Raw genomic sequence first — 20,225 nt, forward strand, 5'->3', positions numbered from 1 at the left:
CTAAATTGCTCCTTCCCTCTTCTCCATCATCCCTTACTCCCAGTAGAGTTCAGTTTTCTTGAGGACAGGAACTGTGCCAAATCTCATATTTGTATCCTATAGGTTTTAGGATATACAAAGAGATACAAAGAAGGTATTTAAAAAACATGTTGGATTAAAATGATATAAGCAAATATGTATTAGGAAGAAGAGTTAGAAGCCTTCCTACTGCTCATATGGATGATCTTACATCTTTCATATTTCACAGCCAGGGCTCAACTCTAGGGAAATGGAAGTAGAAGCAAAAAGCAGAATGGTCCCTCCAATTAATAACTAACACTTCACTCTGCTTTGGAGACACCAAATTGAACAAGCCCTCTCTACCTCTAGTCTCGAACTATAGGTTTAGAGTTGGCTGCAGACAGGAAAAAAAGGAAAAGGCAGAATTTCCCTGTCCCTGGGTCTGGTTCAGAGGCTTAATTCTGGTATCCCCACTGTCTTCAATCTTGAAATTCTAATATTTCTATCAATCAAAAGAAGTGGAAAGGATGCTAAAGATCAACTAGTCAAAGACTCCCTCACATAACAAATGAGGAAGTTGAAGACCATAAAGGAAAAGAAATGCACCAGAGGTTACACAGCAAGGACTTGGTCAGGCTAGATCTCAACCCTGGATCTCCTGACTATATGACTTAGAACATATTTTCCAGTTCTTTCTTTGATAGTCTCTTTGTAGAGGTTAAGTAAGGCATACTTACTACAGAAAGAATAAATATCTTACAGTTATATACAACTGTTTTGTTTTATTTCTAGCATGTATTTAAAAAAACTTGGTAGATACTATTAATAGTAAGAGAATCATAATTTCTGATACTTCCCTCATTTATACTAGGCCAACAACCACAGTGCAAGAAATGTCATTAAAAATACAATATTAAGTTTTTTGCTCCAAATGTTTTAGAGGTAAAGGACAGAAAACTTCAGAAGTCCATGAAAAATGATAAGGGTATTAAAATTCATATGTGATTACAAATATAAAAGGCTCTTTTTTGGTACTTAATAATTAGAAACTGAGGGGATGTCCAACAACTGCTGAATGACTGAACAAGATATGGTATGTGATTATGATGTAATACTACTGTGCTATAAGAAATCACAAGAAGAATGTATTCAGAAAAACCTGGAAAGATTTACATGAACTGATACAAAGTGAGTAAGCAGAATAAGGAGAATATTGTACAGTATAATGGCAATATTGTAAAATACAAACATTCAAGATAATACTGAAGAATCTAAGATGAAAAATGCTAACCACTTCCAGAGAAAGAACTGATGAAATTGAAATGCAGATTGAACCATACTTTTTAAACTTCCTTCCTTTTCTTCCTTCCTTCCTTTCTTTCTGTTTTCTTTCATAATATTACTAATATGAAAATATATCACATGTATAATCTATATTAAATTGTTTACCTTCTCAAGGAGGGAAGGAGGGAGAAAATTTGGAACTCAAATCTTAAAAAAAATGAATATTAAAATAGTTTTACATGTAGTTTGGAAACAAAATATTAAATTAAAAATATATAAAAAGACTAGAAATAGTTCTGAGAAACAATATGGATATTAAAAAACACCATTGCTTCAAAGAAAACCTAAGCCATTTTTTAGGTAATTAAGTTTTTCCTTGTGTATTTTCCATGGAATTGAAATGAAACCAATACCAAAATCTGAAGCAAAGTTATGAAAAGTTCCCCATCCATACCCTAGCCTAGTACAGTGAAAAAATCTCTGGACAGCAGCTAGGTGTGGTAAAAGGCTTAATATAAATAAATGGCTCAAAGGAGCCAATATCTGGACAATGAGAAGCAGTTGATCAGGTACAATGTTAAAAAAAAAAAAGGAAGGGAGCAAAGGAGAGGATTTCAGACTAGAGGAAGAGAAGCAGATGATGATAAACTGGAGTCTAAAAGGACATGCAAGGGAAAGAAAAAGAAATATGATATGGTCAAAGCCAAGGGACCAAATGGCAAATTAACTTGATCAGTCATGGGGGATCTATACTAACAGCTGAAATGTAATTCAACAATTATCTATTAACGCCTACTGTATAGGGGCAGCTAGCAGTGGATAGAACACTGGGACCAGATTCAGAAGGATTTGAGTTCAAATCCAACCTCAGAGGCTTAATAATTACTTAGCTGTGTGACCTTGGACAAGACATTTAACCCCACTGCCTTGCAAAAAACAAAAAACAAACCAAAAAACCACCTACTATATTCTCAGCAAAGTATACTCCAGTAGAACTACTATGTAATCCTATATGAGAACTGTGTTTTTTAAAAATAATTAAAAGTTTTCAGGACCTGGCACTTTCAACAAAGTCAAGTCAATTATTCCCTAGATAAATCATTGGACAGTTCAAAACCAATAGGTTATGAAGTTGTAGCAATTAGGATGATACAGTGAATATAGCAACAACCTGAAGTCAAAAAAATGTGAGTTCAAATTCAATCTTAGATATTTACTAGCTGTGTGACCCTCAATCTCAAATCACCCTTAGCTTACTCAACTATAAAATGAAGATAAAAATGGCACCTACTTCCCAAATATTTGTAAAAGCATTCTGAAATCTTAAAGCATTATATAAATTCTATATTTAATTGTTATCATCATCATCAAGTTTTACTTCTGTAACATCCCTCACATCAGTCCTCTTTCTCTATTTCATTCTCATTTCGCTAATCCATTTGCTTTACTATTATAACTTCCTAAGAGGAGGTCTCTCTCCAACCTATCCCTGTACCATTCTAATTTTCCTTATGAGAAGTTCATGTCAATTCTGTTCCGAAATCTTTTGTGGTTTCTCATTACTTATCAAGTAAAGTTCAGATTCCGACATTCAAGATTTTCTGCAACATAGCCAGCATCTTCTCATACCATGCTCCTCTCTATTCTCAACATCAATGCAAGATTGGAATATTTTCTGTCCCCTAAATGCATTCTGTCCTTTCCTCCTTTCAAGCTTTTGATTGACAAATACCTTCTTGTCTGCACTGTTTCCCTTTTATCTAACAAATTCCCACCAATCCTATAAAACCTGAATTAAATTCACCTTCTTAATGGAGGCACCTTCATTTACTCAGCAAGTATTGTTTTGCATATATTCTACCTCCCAAATAGACAATAATAAGTTCCATAAGGGAAGGAATCATGTCAGATAATCTCCCAAGAAATAGACAGTTTGCCAGTTACAATTTGTGATGCCTTATATTTTCTTTAAACAAACATACAAATAAGCAATCATAACAGTAGAAAGGAGAAATATAATGAGTTGCAGACATTACTCCTCAATTCTTCATATTTGTTACTCCTACTTTCAATTCCTCTGGGTTCAGAGGAACTCTAGGGTCTGTCTATAGCAAAAAATATTTAGAATTCCACACTAAACCACATGGCTCTGTATACAGTAATCCTTTAATAAATGTTTGTCAAGATGTTGTAGAGAAGTGTTAGAATGCACTATCAGAATAAAACCCTGCCAATAACCCTCACTCATATGTCCCTAATGAATAGAGAAAACCTAAATGGTGTGAATGTGATATCTCCTTAAGTCTCAATTATTATAATACCCTATACAAACCACAGCAGTCCAATGGGAATAATGAAAAAGACACAACCAACAAAATTAGGGAATATGATTCATCACTATACTCCATAGTGATCATTCAGTTCTCCCCAACAGATTAGAAACTAATGCCACCTATCTTATCAACCAAAAGAGTCCAACCACCCCTACAGTGACCCCCAGAAGAACAACTGGCAGTAATGTGACATTGACACGACAGAATATTTGACATGAATTATGACTTCAAAGTCCAGACCAAAGCAGCAGAAATATCCACCCAAACAGGAGGAAAGACGCTTATGGCTACCACAGAACAAGAACTGAATGTCCAAGTCAAGAAAATCCCAAGTGCAGATTTCCTAGAGCTAGATCAAGTCAAAGGTCTTTCAAAAATCATTCATTAGACCATATTGAAGGACTACACATTAAGAAACATTCCAAATCACCAAAGACAACCAAGCCACCAGCACATTGTATCAAGAGTCAAGTTGCCAGGATCATTCCAATTTCCAGAAAAATATGTGGAGAAGCTCTTAAGACTTGCTAGTTCAGCTCTATCTTTGGGCAAGCATTCAAGACCAGAAGCTCCTTCCTCTTCTTTCCCACCCCCACCCAACTTTCTCCCCTAAAGAAATAGTACAAGCAACTTACCCTGTTAGCACCACCACAAAATCCATTACGTTCCAGCCATTCCTTAAGTAAGAGCCTTTGTGGAAAGCAAACCCTAAGGCGATGATTTTAATTCCAGCCTCAAAACAAAAAATTCCAATGAAATATGGTTCTGTGTCATCCTGGGTGAGGAGGAGAAAAGTCAGTCAGTATTAGAAGTGGTGGTAATTCCATAAAACTAATAAGCCTAGAGAAGGTGGAACAAGTAGGCAACCATGACCTCCTTTCCCATAACTCCACCCCAACACACACACACACACACACACACACACACACACACACACACACACACACACAAACACAGAGACATATAGAATGTTCTACATAGACAACTTCTCCCTGAGAATTCTTGCTGAAGACTAGAATGAATTAAAACAGAGTTCAACTTTCACTGCGGGGTGGGGGTGGGGGTGGGGGGATTCAATGCTGAATAACCAAATGTGTTTTCGCAATGATCTTTTAGCAGGTTTGGCGACCAGATGGAGGTTGCTAATGAAGAAGGCAGGTATCACCCCTAATCAGGACAGGAGCCATTCAGACATTTGCTCCCTTGGTGTCCCAATCTAAAAAAGACATGCACAGGCTTACATGAAAGATGGCAATGAAATATTCTAAAGGTTATAAAACAGAAGGAACTTTTGGGTCGAGTCATCCTTTTTCTTTGAGAAGAGAAAGGAAAGAATTAAGACAAGGAAAAAGAAAGGGAGGAGAGGGGAGGGAAGGGAAGGGGACAGGAGGGGAGGGGAGGGGAGGGGAAGGGAGGGAAAGAAAAGAAAGAAAATTCAGGGAGGAAAAAGAGAGGCACAAAACCACTCACCAAGCGTTCAGACATTGGCGTCTTGTCTTCATCAGGCAGATGCTGCTCAAGAGCAAGTACAATGCAGTTTGCTATGATGGTGGCTAAAATCATGTATTCAAATGGAGTATTGAAGAGTTAAGAAAAGTCTCAGAGTCATCAAGATGGAGGGTTATGCCTAGTCATGTGCATGCATCCTGTGGCCCAAGCATTTCAAAAGTTCCCCTGAAGAAATAACCAGAGCTAGCCTAGTACACCTTGAGTCTAGGAAAATGGGAATTTCTCATGCTTTCCACACTTCCCACCTTATCTCCCCTTGCCCATATCCCTTCCACCACATAAAGCTGCCAAAGCCATCTGTTTTACACTATTTGAAGCAATTCCTTCCAAGGACCCAGAAACAGAACAGCTGATGACTTAGGAAAAATTGGAGAGATTCTTCCCTCTTCCCCTCCATTTCTTTTTTGCCACATTTCTTACAAAATTGTCTTTGGGTACCACACACACACACACACACACACACACACACACACACACACACACAGAGCCTAGAAGTAAAAGCCTCAAAGTTCAAAAGCAATTGAAAAAATTTTTGACTCTGAAATTAAAATCTACCAGGGCCATATCAAAACCTTCCTTTAGGAGAAGCACAATCACTGTTTTTCATAGCTAAGGCCTGGACTGATCTCCCCTGAAGTCAGCAATTTTCCCAGTCAGCTTCTGATCAAACACAAAAAGCAAATACTTTCTCTTTTCCCCATAAAAATACCCTGAAAATGCAAATGTCCTTTTTCTGAATGCTGCATTTTCCCCTAAGGAGCAGAAAAATATTCCTCCCTGAATCCTGTGTGCCCATGAACATCAGTCTGGACTGACAAGGTCTCTAGAGTGTCCTGGTAACAGTCTCAAAAGGTCCTTAAGTCCCCCTTGGGATAATCTATCCTCTTCATTTCAAGTTAGAATGGGTTCTGCTGGTCCTTGCTAGTGAATACTAATGTGTATGGTTGAAACTCAAGCCCCTGCTGACTTGACCCCAGCTCAAACAGGTTCAGGTATAAGAATTTGGAGACTCAGAATTCAACAAATTCAATTCAGCAAACAGTAATTAAGCACTTTTTCTGTGCAAAACCTTGTGCTTAGTTCTGGAAATGATGGATAGGAAGGGACAGAAGGAATTATTCAGGTCCAGTAATTAAGAAAAAGATGGTCTAAAGTTCATAATTAGGAGGCCTGAACTAGGATGGTGGCCATAGAGGCAGGAGCAGCCACAGATGCAAGAGAGGCTGGCTAACTCCCATTATAAAGGAAAATGCCCTCATCCATTGCTGGGCTTGGGCTATTTTAACACAGATCTCTCTGTCTCCAGTTTCTCTCCACCCTCCCCACTTATCCATCTCTCCTTCACAATTGGCCAATAGCATCTTCACACTAAATAGGTAATACCAAGTTCCTTCTCTGACCCAAAGCTTTCTGGGGATTCTTATTGTATCAAGGATTGGTTAACTATGATCTGTGGGGCTGCCTGTTTTTGTGAAAGAGGTTTTGTCAAAACTGTTCCTAGCTTCCCAGATAGACAAAAATTGGCAGGGGGTGAGATGTGGTCCTCAGGGCATTAGTTTGCTGATCCCTGGTCTATATGATAAAATAGAAATTCATTAGCCCAGGCCCTACACAATCTGGCCCAATCTATTTCTCCATACTGATTATTCCATTCCCTACCCTCACTTTTTTTACATCTAGACCAAATTAGCTGTCAATTGTTCCCTGATCCTGCCCAGTTCTTTCCCACCTTTCTGCACATCACTCCAGGAATACACACCCTCTTCATCTTTTCCCTCAAAATGCCTAATTCTTCATGAAGCCTTCTCTGATTCCCATTTCCTGCCCCTTCTCCCCTCAAAGAGATCTCTTCTGCTTATTTTTTCCCCTAGAGCCTTCTGATGGGACTTTTATCTTTATTAAATTTTTCCTGGTATTACATTCATTTGTGAATCTGTTGTATTTTCTAACCTCCCATTAGAGTGATAATTCAGGAAGAAAGGATGGAAGAAGAGAAGGGAGGGAGAGAAGGAACAGAAGAAGGGAGGGAAGGAAGGAGGAAGAGAGGGAGGAAAGAAGGAAGTCAGGGGAGAAGGAAGAAAGGAAGGGAGGAAGATGGGAGGGAGGAGGATGAGAGGGAGGATGGGAGGGAGGAGGATGAGAGGAAGGAAGTGGGGGAGGGAAGAAGTGGAAGGAAGGAAGGAAGAAGGAGAGAGAAGAAAAGGAAGAAGAGAGAAAAGAAACAAGCATTTATTAGGCACCTACTCTGTTGCCAGGCCCTGTGCAGGGTGCATTACAAATATTCTCTCATTTAATTCTCACAAGAACCCTAGAAGGTAGGTGCTATTTTTATCCCCATTTTACAGTTGAAGAAATAAAGGCAGACCAAAGTAAAGTGACTTGTCTACAGTCACCAAGTAAGTGTTTGAAGCTGGATTTGAACTCAGGTCTTCCTGACTCCAGGGTCAGCACTCTCTGACGATGAGACTATACCATTTGTTATCCCCAGAATTCAGCACAGGATTTTACACAGAAGTGTTGAATAACCATTTGCTGCTGTCATTATCTGTCACCCCTGGGTCCTCCCAGGTCCTAGCATCCTAACTTGGAGAGACTAGCTTAGTCATTGGGAGCTGATAAGTTAATTGCAATATCATTCTAAGTGCAGAAGTGGTGTTGTAAGTTGAAAAAGGGAGGCAATTTTTGTTTGTACTAGCCTTTGGATTTCATTATGATCTCAGGAATCTCATCATCCTGCAAAATCATTTCAGCCTTGGTACTCACACCCTCTGCTAATGAAGGGTGGAAGGAAAAGTATCTCCAAAACTTTATCTAAGAAGGGAGTTCAAGTCAGCCATCTTTTCACTTCCTCCTTGGCTGATCTCCTTTGGACTTTTTTTCATCATACTGCTGAATGGAATACTTCCTTACTATCCTTTTCACTTCCCTTTGGCCTCCTGTCTTTCTCTATCAGATTGTAAATTCCTTGAAGGCAGGAACTGTCTTTTTTCTTTCCATATTTGTATCCTCAGTGTTTATGGGAGGTGCTTAATATATGTGTACTGATTGACTGAATGGACTGGATCCAAGCCTCTTACCTTTAGGCAATATTGGATTATCTGTGAAGAAAGAAACTGACCCAAGTAAGCCTTCTGGGTCTGAGGAAGGATGCAGCTGCATTGTGTGGTGATCCCAGGGAGTTTTCCCTTACATGAACATTTGTTGTGTACTTCTCTAAGGGCTGACTCACTGGAAAGGCAGCCAGGGGGCAATTGTGTTCTCAAATACTGTGGTTGTAGTGTTTGGTACCCACTCTAGTGAGGGGAAAGGGAGGAGAGGAGTCATCAATTCACTCAAAGGACAAGTCTGTGACAATGCAATAATTCAGATATATCCCAGGTTATGTAACTGTAAAGGCAGTTGATCTGAGTCTCAACTGTTCCTCTAGAGATGTTTGGGAAGAATCGGAGATTGAAAACCAGAATTGGGCTGAGGATTTTGGAGTCAGTACAGTAAACTGAAAAGAGCATTGGTCATGAACACAGAGGTCATGGCTTCAAGTTCTGGAACTACTATTTATTAGCCTATGAACTTAAGAATGACCCTTTATTTAGCACTTCCTTTGTGTCAGACACATTACAAATATTGTCTTATTTGATCCTCATATCAACTCCAAGAGGTAGGTGCTGTTATCCCTATTTTGAAGTTGAGGGAAACTGAAGTGGACAATTTGAGGCTTTGGGTCTTCCTGATGCCAAATCCCGTGTTCCAAATCCTTATCATCCGGCTGCTATGGGCAAAGTACTTCCACATTATAAAAATGAAGGGTCTGGACCATATCTTTAAGATCCTTTCTGCTGCTAAATTCTATAATCACATATCCCTTTGCTGTGGGGTAAGGGAAATATTGGTGCTTAGTCTCACTTAAAAAATAAGAAAATAGTGCCCTAAAAAGAAAGCCAAGGAATCCAATTTCAAATTGGAACCTAGGAGTACATCCAGCCTTCAGCTCTTGGCCCAAATCATACGACCACACTCCATTTCACTCTGAAGAAAATATCAGCCACACAGCACTTTTGGAAATCAGCAGCAGTGAGTCTTGCCTCTGATTGGCTATGCCTGGCTTCCTGCCTCCTGTGCGGGATCTGTGCAGGCTTGTAATTAAGAGGACAGAGAACAAAGCTGGGGATGTTTCGTAAATATCCATCGCTCCCTCACCCCACAAGCTCCAAGTGTGGAAATAAGAAAAAAACATTTACATACAAAGAAATGACTCCAAGCATATTTTTCTCTGGATGCCTCTTGCTATGGTTTCTGATATCATTATTGGAGCCAGACCTCTCTTCCCCTCATCACTGGCTGGCTTATCTTACTGGGTCCTAGAGGGAAGTTACTACTTCATCCTTTTGTCACCCTGGACTCCTGCTCCCTACATCATTTTGATATGACTTTTTCCATATAAAATCTCCACCAGAGGCTCCAGGGGAGTAACAACAAATGTTCAACAGTCCCTCTAGCTAAATGATCAGAGTTTAAATTGCCCAATATCTCCCATGCCTTATAATTCCTGCCCAAGGCCTCCCCTAGCATAAGATGATGAAGCATCAGTTAGCATGTAGGGAAAGGAGATCTTTGAGTTCATTAAGAAATTCTTGTCAACAGTATATAGCTTAGTTTCTGGCAGAGATTCATTATTGAATGAATGCTTTTTCTTTCGTTAAACTATGTTGGTATTTACTAGGTACCCCTTTTCATCCTGCACACACACACACACACACACACACACACACACACACACACACACAGAAAGAGACTATTAACTTTAACCTCATTTGACAAAAGGAGAAACAAGTAATGATAGATAAAAGGACTTGTCTGTAGACAGTCAGAAATGAGAATGATACCAGAATTTCAGATCTAAATCACTCATCACAAGCATATACCCTGATCTCATCTCCACTCTGGAAAAGTAAGCCAAACGGCCTCAACTCTAACCTTCTTCCCTTAGAAAAGGAAGAAGGGGTTAAAGAAATGAGACTCCTAATGAAACAAAGAGAAATCATTCTGGAAACTAACAAATATTCTAAGAAAAATGACCAATCAGATGGGGGGGGAAATGAATTTAAGTCTGAAAGACGTGAAAGTGTGTTTCCTAGGAGCTCTTTCACTGCTCTCCCTTCCTCCATCCTCCTTTGGCATCCTATCATGCCATTATAAATATATAGAATCACATTATCTCAGTTCCTCTGAGGTCATCTAGCTTATAGGATCACAAATCTAGAGTTGCAAGAGACAGAATCATAGTCCAACCACCTCATTTTACAAATGAGGAAACTGAGACTCAGAAAAGTTATGCAATTTGTAATTCTCTTTATGAAATGCCAAGCAAATTGTTATCCAGATTGCCCAAGTCATTTTCTACTGAAGGAGAACTCACTACCTCCTTAGGCTATCTATTCTTCTCTGGGCTAGCTCCAATTTTTAGCAAAATTTCCCTAACACTAAGCCCAAATCTGCCTCTCTGCAATTTCTCATTATTCTGTCCACTGGGGCCAAGAAGACTAAGTTTGTCTTCCATATGAAAGCCCTTCACACACTTAAAGAGTATTCTCTTCTCTTCTCTAAACCTTAAATCATACTGTGGCACAGTTTCTAGTCCTGTCATTATCCTAACCATTCTCCCCTGGACAGACTTCCTATTGTTACTGTCCTTCCTAAAATTTGGCACACACTGCTTGAATAGGTACAAAAGGACCACCACCTGTCTTGTTCTAGACACACTGTGACTTCTATCTTTATTATGCCTAATATTGTTACATTCTTTGGTTATCTCCTAACATTGTTGGTTTAGCCTAAGTTTTCAGTTTACTAGAAATACCCAGCTCCTCTTCATCTCATTTTTTTTAAACACAGAGGATTTTTATTTTTTTCAGTTCCAAATTACCTTTCTCTCCTCCTTCCTTCCCCATCATTGAGAAGGCAAGAAAAGCAAAACCAATCACAAGTATGCATGGTTATGCAAAACAAATTTCTGCAATAATTATGTTCTAAAAAATCAAGCATTCCCTCCCCCCCACAAAATGCTTTAATCTGCATCCTGAATCCGTCAGCTCCCTACCTGGAAGTTAACAAAATATTTCATTATGAGTCTTTTGGGACTGTGATGGGTCATTGTGTTGACCCATCGTAGAGTTTATAAATTAATAAATCTTCTACAGTTTATTATCTTTACAATATGCTACTAGGTAGAATTATCTGATTCTACTCACTTAGTGTCAGTTTATATAAATCTTCCTAGATTTTTTCTGAAACCATTCCCTTATTTTGCATTTAATTAATTAATTTTCACATTACTATAATGTCTTGTTATAGAAGGAAACATTATTCCCCCCCCACAAAAATAGAGAAACATCAAGAAAAATAAAGTGAGAGAAAAAAGTGTACTTCAATATGCATTCAGATATCATCATCTCTGCCTCTGGGATGGATCACATTCTTTATCTCAAGTTCATCAGAGAATTGCTTCAATGCTTTTTTTTCCCTACAATTGCTATTGCTAGTTGTATTTTCTTCCACCTATTCCTCCCCACTCCCATTTATTCTATTCTTTCTCCTTTCACCCTGTCTCTCCTCAAAAGTATGTTGTATCTGACTATCCTCTCCCACAATCTTCACTCTTTTCTATCACCCACACCTTCCCTTCCCTCCCCAACCCTTTATCATTTCTTATATTGCAATAGTATTCCATCATATTCATACACCATAACTAGCTCAGTCATTGCCCAGTTGATTGGCAACATTTCAGTTTCCAATTCTTTGACAGCACAGAAAGAGATGCTACAAATATTTTTTATACAAGAGTCCTTTCCTCTTTCTTTGACCCCTTTGTTGTGTGAAGCTAGTATCAGTATTATTAGAATTGTACCAATGAATCGCTTTTGGGACATTGCTCCAAATTGTTTTCAGAATGATGGGACTAATTCACAGTACCTGTCTTCCCACATCCCCTCCAGTATTTGTCATTTTTCTTTTTTGTACCATTAACCAATATAATGGGTGTAAAGTGATACCTCAGAGTTGTTTTAATTTGCATTTTTCCAATTATTGGCAATTTAGAATATTTTTTCATATAACTATTGATTTCTTTGATTTCTTCCTGAAAACTCCCTATTGATATCCTTTATCAATTGGGTATTGACTTCTTGAAGATTTGGCTCAATTTAACATACACTTTAGAAATAAAACCTTTTTCAGACAAATTTGTGACAAAGGTTTCCCTCCTACCCTACTGGTTTTTCAAAAGCATGATTTTAAGAAATCCAAATTGTACATTTTACCTCTTCTGAATCTATTTTTGGTTTAGTCCTGAAATCTTCTCCTATCCATTAATTGGGCAGATATTTTTTCTCTGCTCCCCTATTTTACTAATATCACCATTTTGATATATGTTGTGAAAAGTTGGTAAATAGTTTCTGTTAGACTTCTTTACTGTTTTTCCAACAGTTTCTGTCAAATAGTGATCTTTGATTTATCAAATACAGCTTACTGTGTTCGTTTGCTTTCTATTTCTTACAGTTACTAAATTGTTTTGACAATTATTACTCTAGTATAGTTTGAGATCTGGTACTGCTAGTCTCCTTTTCTTCCCATTTTTTATTAGATTTTTCTTGATATTTTTTGACTTTTATTTCTCTAATGAATTTTATTAGTCTTTGTCTAGCTCTAAAAAGTAGACCTTTGGTAGTTTGATTGGTATGGCCTGGAATAAGTAAATTAATTTAGGTCACATTTTCATTTTTATGATATTGGCTTGGCCTATCCAAGAACAATTAACATTTCTCTAGTTATTCAGATCTGTCTTTATTTGTTTGACAAACATTTTATAATTGTGTTCATGATATAGTTCTTGTTTGTGTGTTGGCAGGCTGTCTCCCAGGCATTTTTAACAGTCTATTTTTTAAACTGGATTTCTCTTTCTCTCATTCTGCTGGATTTTGTTGATTATATACAGGAATGTATATGATGTAGGGGGGGTTATTTTTTATCCTGCAACTTTGCTGAAGTTGTTAACTGTTTCAATTCATTTTTTAAGCTAATTTTCTAAGGTTCTTTAAGTAAACTATCTTATCTGCAACAAATGATAATTTTGTTTCCTCTTTGACTATACTTTGACTTCTTTTTCTTGTTCTACTTCCATAGCTAGTATTTTTAGAATAATATCAAATAGTAATCATAACAATAGGCATCCTTGCTTCATGCTTCTTACTGAAAAAGTTTCTGGCTTATCTCCATTATAGCTAATACCCACTCTTGGTCTTGGATAGATATTATTTATCATTTTAAGAAAAGCTCCATTTCCTGCCCCCTGTTTTCTAATCTTTTTTTAAAAGTAGGAATAGGAATTGTATTTTGTCAAAACTTTTTCCTTCACTTATTAAAATAATAGTTGTTTTTGTTTTTATTATTGATATGGACAATAATGCTTATTTTGAACCAATTCCGAATTCCTACTATAAATCTGGTCATAGTGTATGATCTTTGTGATTTATTACTACAATTTCCTTGCTAACATTTACAATTTTTGAATCAATATTAGGGAAATTGGTCTATAGTTTTCTTCTGTCTTGACTCTTACTAACTTTTCAAGGGAACCCTTCATGAAAAAGTGTCATATAGCATTAAGACATATGCTTATCATAGAAGGAAATTCATAGAACTCTTTTACCTATTTTTTTCAAACAGTTTATGAAGCATTGGAATTAACTGTTCTTTAAATGTTTGGTAGAATTAGCCTATAATTCCATCTGGTCCTGGGTTATGTTTTTTTCCCCTTAAGGAGCTCATTTGTGGCTTGTTCAATTTCTTTTTCTAAGACAGGATTATTTTAGTATTCTACTTCCTGTTAATCTAGGCCATTTACATTTTTTGCAAATATTCATCCATTTCACTTAGATTGTCAGTTGGGCAAAACAGCTATAATAATTGTTTTTATTTCCTTTTCATTTAGTAGTGATGTAGCTTTTTCATTTTTAATAATGTTTATTTGTTTTTTTCTTTTTTAAATATCAAATTAACCAGTAATTTAATCAGGTCTTTTCCCATAGGAATTGTTACCTAACCACACTCTTTTCCCATTAAAGTAATAATAAAACTGATAATAATAATAAAGAATCTCTATAAATTTGATCATTTTAGCTTTGGTCTATGGTTCAAGCTTGTCAAATTCCTGTGTGTCCTGATTCTGACATTCAACAAGTTTGATAGCATTATGGAACTTGGAGCCTGGGAGACCAATTAGGAAGTTAATACGACTATCCAGATGAGCAATGACAAGGATCCAAAGTAAGGTAGAAGCTGTGTGAGTGGAAAGAAGAGAAATAGATCATAAGATGTGGATAAGTAGATAAAATTTTAAATTAATTGGTTTTGGGGGGAGGGTGAAGGAAAGAGAAAACTTAAGGATGATTAGAGGTTATTAATTTAGATGGTTGGAAAAATGGTGGTACCCTACCAACAAAGATTAAAGTCTGGAAGAAGGATACATTTGTAGACATTGAATTTAAGATAGGACATTTAGATGTGGGCCTGGATTTTCAGAGAGAAATAAAGTTTGGAAACATATATATATATATATATGTATATGTATCCACAGACATATGTATATACCTGTGTATATGTTTTTGTTTTCAAGTTATCTGTAGAGAAATGATCATTGAATTCAAGGAAAAAAGTATAAAGAAGGGAGGATTCAGGATAAAATTTTTTGGGGTGTCCATACTTTGAGGGGCTGCAGCAGTATGATGATCTAGAAATGAAGACTAAATGGTCAGATAGGTAGGGGAGAACCAAGAGAGAATAATGTTCATGAAAGCAAAAGGGAAAGAGAATGCCCAGGAGAGAGAATGGTTATGTGTTCAAAGTCGCCTTCCTTCCTAACACCCTGCCCTACCCCCAGCTTTCCAGTTCTGGAATCATAATCAAACCAATGCTGTATTTCCTCCTAGAGCAAATCTATAACCTATGACACAACTTACCAAAATATTTTTCCTGGTCACTATTTTCTCATATGTCTACCTTATTTGAATGCAAACTCTATGAAAGCAGACTTTTTTATATTTGTATGCTCGGTCCTTTGCACATAGTAAGCATTTATAAAAGTCTTTTTCATCTATTCACTCTTAACTGTTGGATATAACAGATAAGGCATAAATAGTAACTAGGTAACCATAGGGGAAACAGTTTAAGTCATTACTAAAACTGTGTGGGAAGATCAGAAAATGGAGGCAATAAATGTAGATGAATTTTCCTAGGAGTTTAGCTATGCAAGAGAGAAAAACTATTTGACTATAGTTTGAAAAGGTAGCATAATCAAATGAAAGAGTTTTTAAAGGGATGGAGAAGATCTGAACATGTCTGAAGTGGCAGGAAAAAGGAAAGTGAGGATGATGAAGGGGGCAAACTTCTTGAATAGATGGGCAGGAGGAGGACCAAAAGCATAAATGGAAGGGTTAACCTTGACAAGGAGAAAGACAAGCTTTAGAGAGGGCTTGAAGATGTGTTGTAGGGGAAAATAGGGAGCTGATTCATTCATTCATAAATCATTTAGTATGTGCTACATACTTGTAACTATGTACTAAGAATACAAGGGTGAAAACAAATACTCTGATCTTAAGGAAATGATATTCTTATGGGGGGAAAGCAAAATAATCACAGATAGGTAAATGCAAAATATATTCAAGAAATTGTGATATGGAGTGAAGTGGGGGCGGGGGGAGGGAAGACAACAACTGTCAGAAATAAGAATAGGCTTCATAGAGGAAGTAATGCTTGAGTGCAGCCTTGAAGGAAACTAGACAATATGAAACCACTCAAGCATTTTGAGCAAAATGAGCTTTAGGAATGGTACTTTGGTGGGTGTGCAGAGGATGAATTGGAGAGAAGAAACATTGGAAACAAGGAACCAAATTAAGAGGCTGCTGCAATAATCCTGCTGAGAAGTGATGAGGGCTTGAAATGTGGTTGCCATGAAGTGGAGAGATAAGGATAAATGTGAGAGATGCTGTGAAGGTAAAATCAATAAGCCTCGGTGGCACCTGCTGGCCATGTGGGGTGAGGGATAATAAAACAGTGAAGATGACTCTGAAGTTGCAAGATTCTGAGTCCCTAGAAACATGGAAGTGGACACAACAGTAGTAAGATTTAGAAGTTGGGGAGGGACAATTGGAGAGGGGGAAATAACATGTTCTGTTTGGGGAGTGTTGAGTTTAAGATGGCTATATGACATTGAGGTGAAAATGTCCAAAAGGCATTTGGCAATGTAGAGGGAGGCTCAGGCAAAAGAATGTGGCTATAGGTTTTGAAGTCATCTGCACAAAGATGCTGATTTTTTGGCAATGGAGAATGTAGAGAAAAGAGGTCCCAAAACAGAGTCATGGGATAGATATATGTACACATGCATATGTAATGATGATTCAGCAAAGGAGTGACTGGATAGGTAAGAGGAGAACTAGAAAAAACATGTATCAACAAACCCAGGTGGTCAGCAGCAGTAGAAGATTCAGAAAGGACTTGGAAAGAGGCCATCAGACTTGGCAATTACTGGTAACCTTAGAGAATATAGTTTTAGTGGAACGAGTAGGTATAAAACCAGATTGCAAGGGATTGATAAGTGAGTGAGAGGAGAGAAAGGGAAGCAATGAAACAGCTTTTTCTGTTTGCTTTTTGCTGTGAACGGGAGGAAAGCTATAAAATGAGAATTTGAGGGACAGTCATATGAAACGAAAATCTTTTAAGCTTAGAGGAGTCCTTGGTATATTTGTGGGCAGCAGAAAAGAGTTAGAAGCTAGAAAAGGATTGAAAATTAGAGAAGAGGAGGAATGCTGATTGAAAGAACAATCTGCTTGAAAAGCCAGGAAGGGATGGGACTGGGAACATAGGTAGAAGTGCTGACCTTAATGAGAAGAGCCACCTTTTCATCAGAGACTGTATCAAAGGAGAGGATAGGGGACTGAAGTCCTCTGTCTTCTGAGCAAAGTAGAAGACAAGGAATAGAGTAGACAATGGTATAGAGACGTCAGGGAAAGAAAGTTTAAAAATTGCTATTGATAGTGTGATCTAGAGTCAATAAGAGAAGAATAAAAGATTGTCATGCCACAATGAGGCCAGATTGGGATTAGATCAAATAAATTTGCAATGAAATAAGGTAAGTTTAGTGTGATTTTTTTTCCCTTTCGTGAAACCAAGTAGTAATCATCACTTTCCTTTCTAATTTTTCAAAAAATTGAATGTGTTCTAGAATTTCTCCAGGAATGAGTCAAACTCACTGGCTTATAGTTTAAAGATGTTACCTTTTCCTTTAAAAAAAAAACAGGTTAAATGTGAATGTGTATGAATTTTCTTGGAGGAGAAAGAAGAAAGTCACAAAGATCACACAGAATCTCAGAGCTAGAAGGGAAATCAAAGGTGATTTAGAGCAATCTGATTGGGAATCTTCTCTATAACATGAAATAACTAATTCATAAAGTGGCCATCCACTTAACCCAATAAACCTGACCTTAACTATTGACTGAATGACCAGGAATACTTGCAAGAGTGATGAATTTCATTTCAATTTTTAAAAAAACCTCTAACAAATGGTCACCAGCTAAGGCCTCCAGTTAGGCTTCTCCCTAAGACCAAAATCATTCTCCATTGAGACAGCATGGTGTGTATAAACAGCACTGGATTCAGATATTGTGATTTTGAATCTCAACTCTACTATGTATGATGTCACTGCCTCTGGTATTCAGTTTCCTCATCTGTAAAATAAGAAATTTGGACTAAGTGATTTCTAAGGTCTTTTCAGTTCTAAGTCTTTATATCAGATGAAACCTGCCTTGGCAACTTCTTCCCACTGCTTCTATATATGCCCTCTGGGGTGAAGCAGAAAATTCATACTTCAAAAAAACTAGTAATGGTGCAGCATAGGGGCCTAAAATGGAGCCATTATACAGTTTGTCTATTTTCAGGCTCCATAAGCATTCAAGAATTAGGTAAGCACAAAGGAATGATCAGGAATATTTGCAGTGGGGTGGGCAACCTCATTAAAGAAAGAAATGCTAAGGTCAAAAGCAAGACTGGGATTAGGAAAGACATGGATCAGAGTAAGTAAAAGCAGCTAAGCTTTCTCTTACCTCACTCAGATCTTGTCCTAACCCTGAGGTGGGAGCTGGATATATTGGGTGCTTCCTTAGATGCTGAGAAGAGGAGCCTTTCCTGCCCACTGATTGGTTTGTAGGAAATATACTGATGTCAGCAAAATCTAGGAATATATCAGGCACCAGAGGAGCATAAAAAGAAAGGAGATGAGAGGCTCTGAAGTGAAGAAACAAAGCTGGCTTCTTAAACACATGGATGTAAAGGGAAACAGAACCATCCAAGCATGTGCAGCTAAAAATGGCTCCATCCATAAATAGAGTCATCAATAGGTAGAGATGGGTCTGAAGCTAGATTCAGAGGTAAAGCAAGTAACATGAGGAATAAGGGCTGAAAATGACCAACTGCTTATAGGATGGGAAGATGGGCTGAATCTGCTAATACAATCACTTTCTTATATTAAGTGAAATAAATTCACTTAAAATGACTTTGCTCCCATTTCCCCAAGTTCACATTCTACCATAGCATTAAGAAAACTGGTCCTTTTTCCATGCACAAACTTCTTTCTGTCCATGTTAGCCTTCCTTCTTCCTACTTCCCACCTCCTCCACCAAGAAAATACAATCTGGCCTGTTAGCTAGTCAGTCCGTTCTTCCACTTGGGTGCTGGGACCTTTCCAGGATGGGGGACTGAGTTGAGGAGGAGTTGGGATGCTGCCTGGTCTGCATATACAAAGGAAAGAGCTAAGGGGTCTAAATTTGTTAGGAGGAAGTGACAAGATTTTATTTTCAAGTTATGTGCATCAGGAATGGGAAGAGAAATGTTAGTGTGGAATTGTGTCTTCTAATTCTAATTTGAGTTAAGATGCATTTTCTTCAAGGCTCAGCTCAAGAACCAATCCTTCTATCTGAGGGTTTTCCAATTCACTAGCCATTCCATATAGTTACATGGTCTAATTATTGAAGACCTTCTCAATCCCATCAACAATATTATTCTGTATTTTTCTGCACACTCATTGCTTTCTCCCTACCATCTCCCTCCATTCCCCATCCCAACTCCAAGAAGTTAAGCTTCTTAAAATTAGGAGCCGTTCCTTTTTTATTATGTAGCCTCCAATCCTTACTACAGTGCCTGGCCCATAGTAGGAATCAAATATATGTTTGTTGATTGAGCTGGAAAAGCATATTAGAGACTACCTAGCACAACCTAAAAACAACATTTTACAAATAAGGAAATGGAGGCCCAGGGAGCTGAAGTAACTAAATCAAAGTCACACACAAGTAGTAGTAGTAGCAGCAGCAACAAATATTTATATAGTACTTACTATGGGGTAGGCACTATGCTAAGCACTTTACAATTATTATCTCATTTGATCTTCAAAACAACCCTGGGAGGTAGAGGCAATTATTTTTTCCCATTTTACAGATGAGGAAACTGAGGCAAATGGGATTAAGTGACTAGTCCAAGATCATATAACTAGAGTCTGAGATCAGATTTGAACTTGAAGTTTTCTGACCCCAGGCCCAGTGTTCTATCAACTGCAACACCTGCCTTTCATCTAGTGGAATCAGATCTTCTGAATTTAAAACCGATATTCACTTTACCATGTAAGCTCAGCTATCCATTATTTAGTTATTCATTGTCCAACTCATATAATCCCATCCTAAATGGATCAAATTAATGTGATCTATGCCTAATCATCCATTACTTCTTTCAACTACGACTCATAGACACAAAGGAAGGAGCGACCTCTGTAACCAATTCAGATATAAAATACACAGATTCAGTTCAGAATTAAAACAAGCAAACCACCACTGGCTTCCCACTTGCTGAATAGCCCAAGGAGTTCAGGTAAAGAATAAGTACTACTAACAAGGGTAGCCTTTGAGACACCCTTATCATTTTCAGTACCACGGCCAGTTCTGAAAGGTAAAAGTTGTTCACGTTGGAAACATTTGGCTCTGGTAAATGTGAGCTGAGCCAATA

The 20,225-nt window shown here is 37.7% G+C and overlaps 1 protein-coding gene across 1 annotated transcript in view; it reads right to left on the reverse strand.

Moving 5' to 3' along the window:
• The window catches only part of CACNA1A (calcium voltage-gated channel subunit alpha1 A), a 366,968-nt gene that overhangs the window by 199,879 nt on the left and 146,864 nt on the right, over positions 1-20,225 (reverse strand). The window contains exons 4-5 of the mRNA XM_074203549.1: positions 5,088-5,193; positions 4,253-4,392 (exon numbers count right to left, since the gene is read on the reverse strand). Of these exons, the coding sequence (XP_074059650.1) occupies positions 4,253-4,392; positions 5,088-5,193 (246 nt within the window). The remainder of the gene's footprint in view (positions 1-4,252; positions 4,393-5,087; positions 5,194-20,225) is intronic.

Source organism: Macrotis lagotis, chromosome X (assembly GCF_037893015.1).
Source record: "Macrotis lagotis isolate mMagLag1 chromosome X, bilby.v1.9.chrom.fasta, whole genome shotgun sequence".
NCBI lineage: Eukaryota > Metazoa > Chordata > Mammalia > Peramelemorphia > Peramelidae > Macrotis > Macrotis lagotis.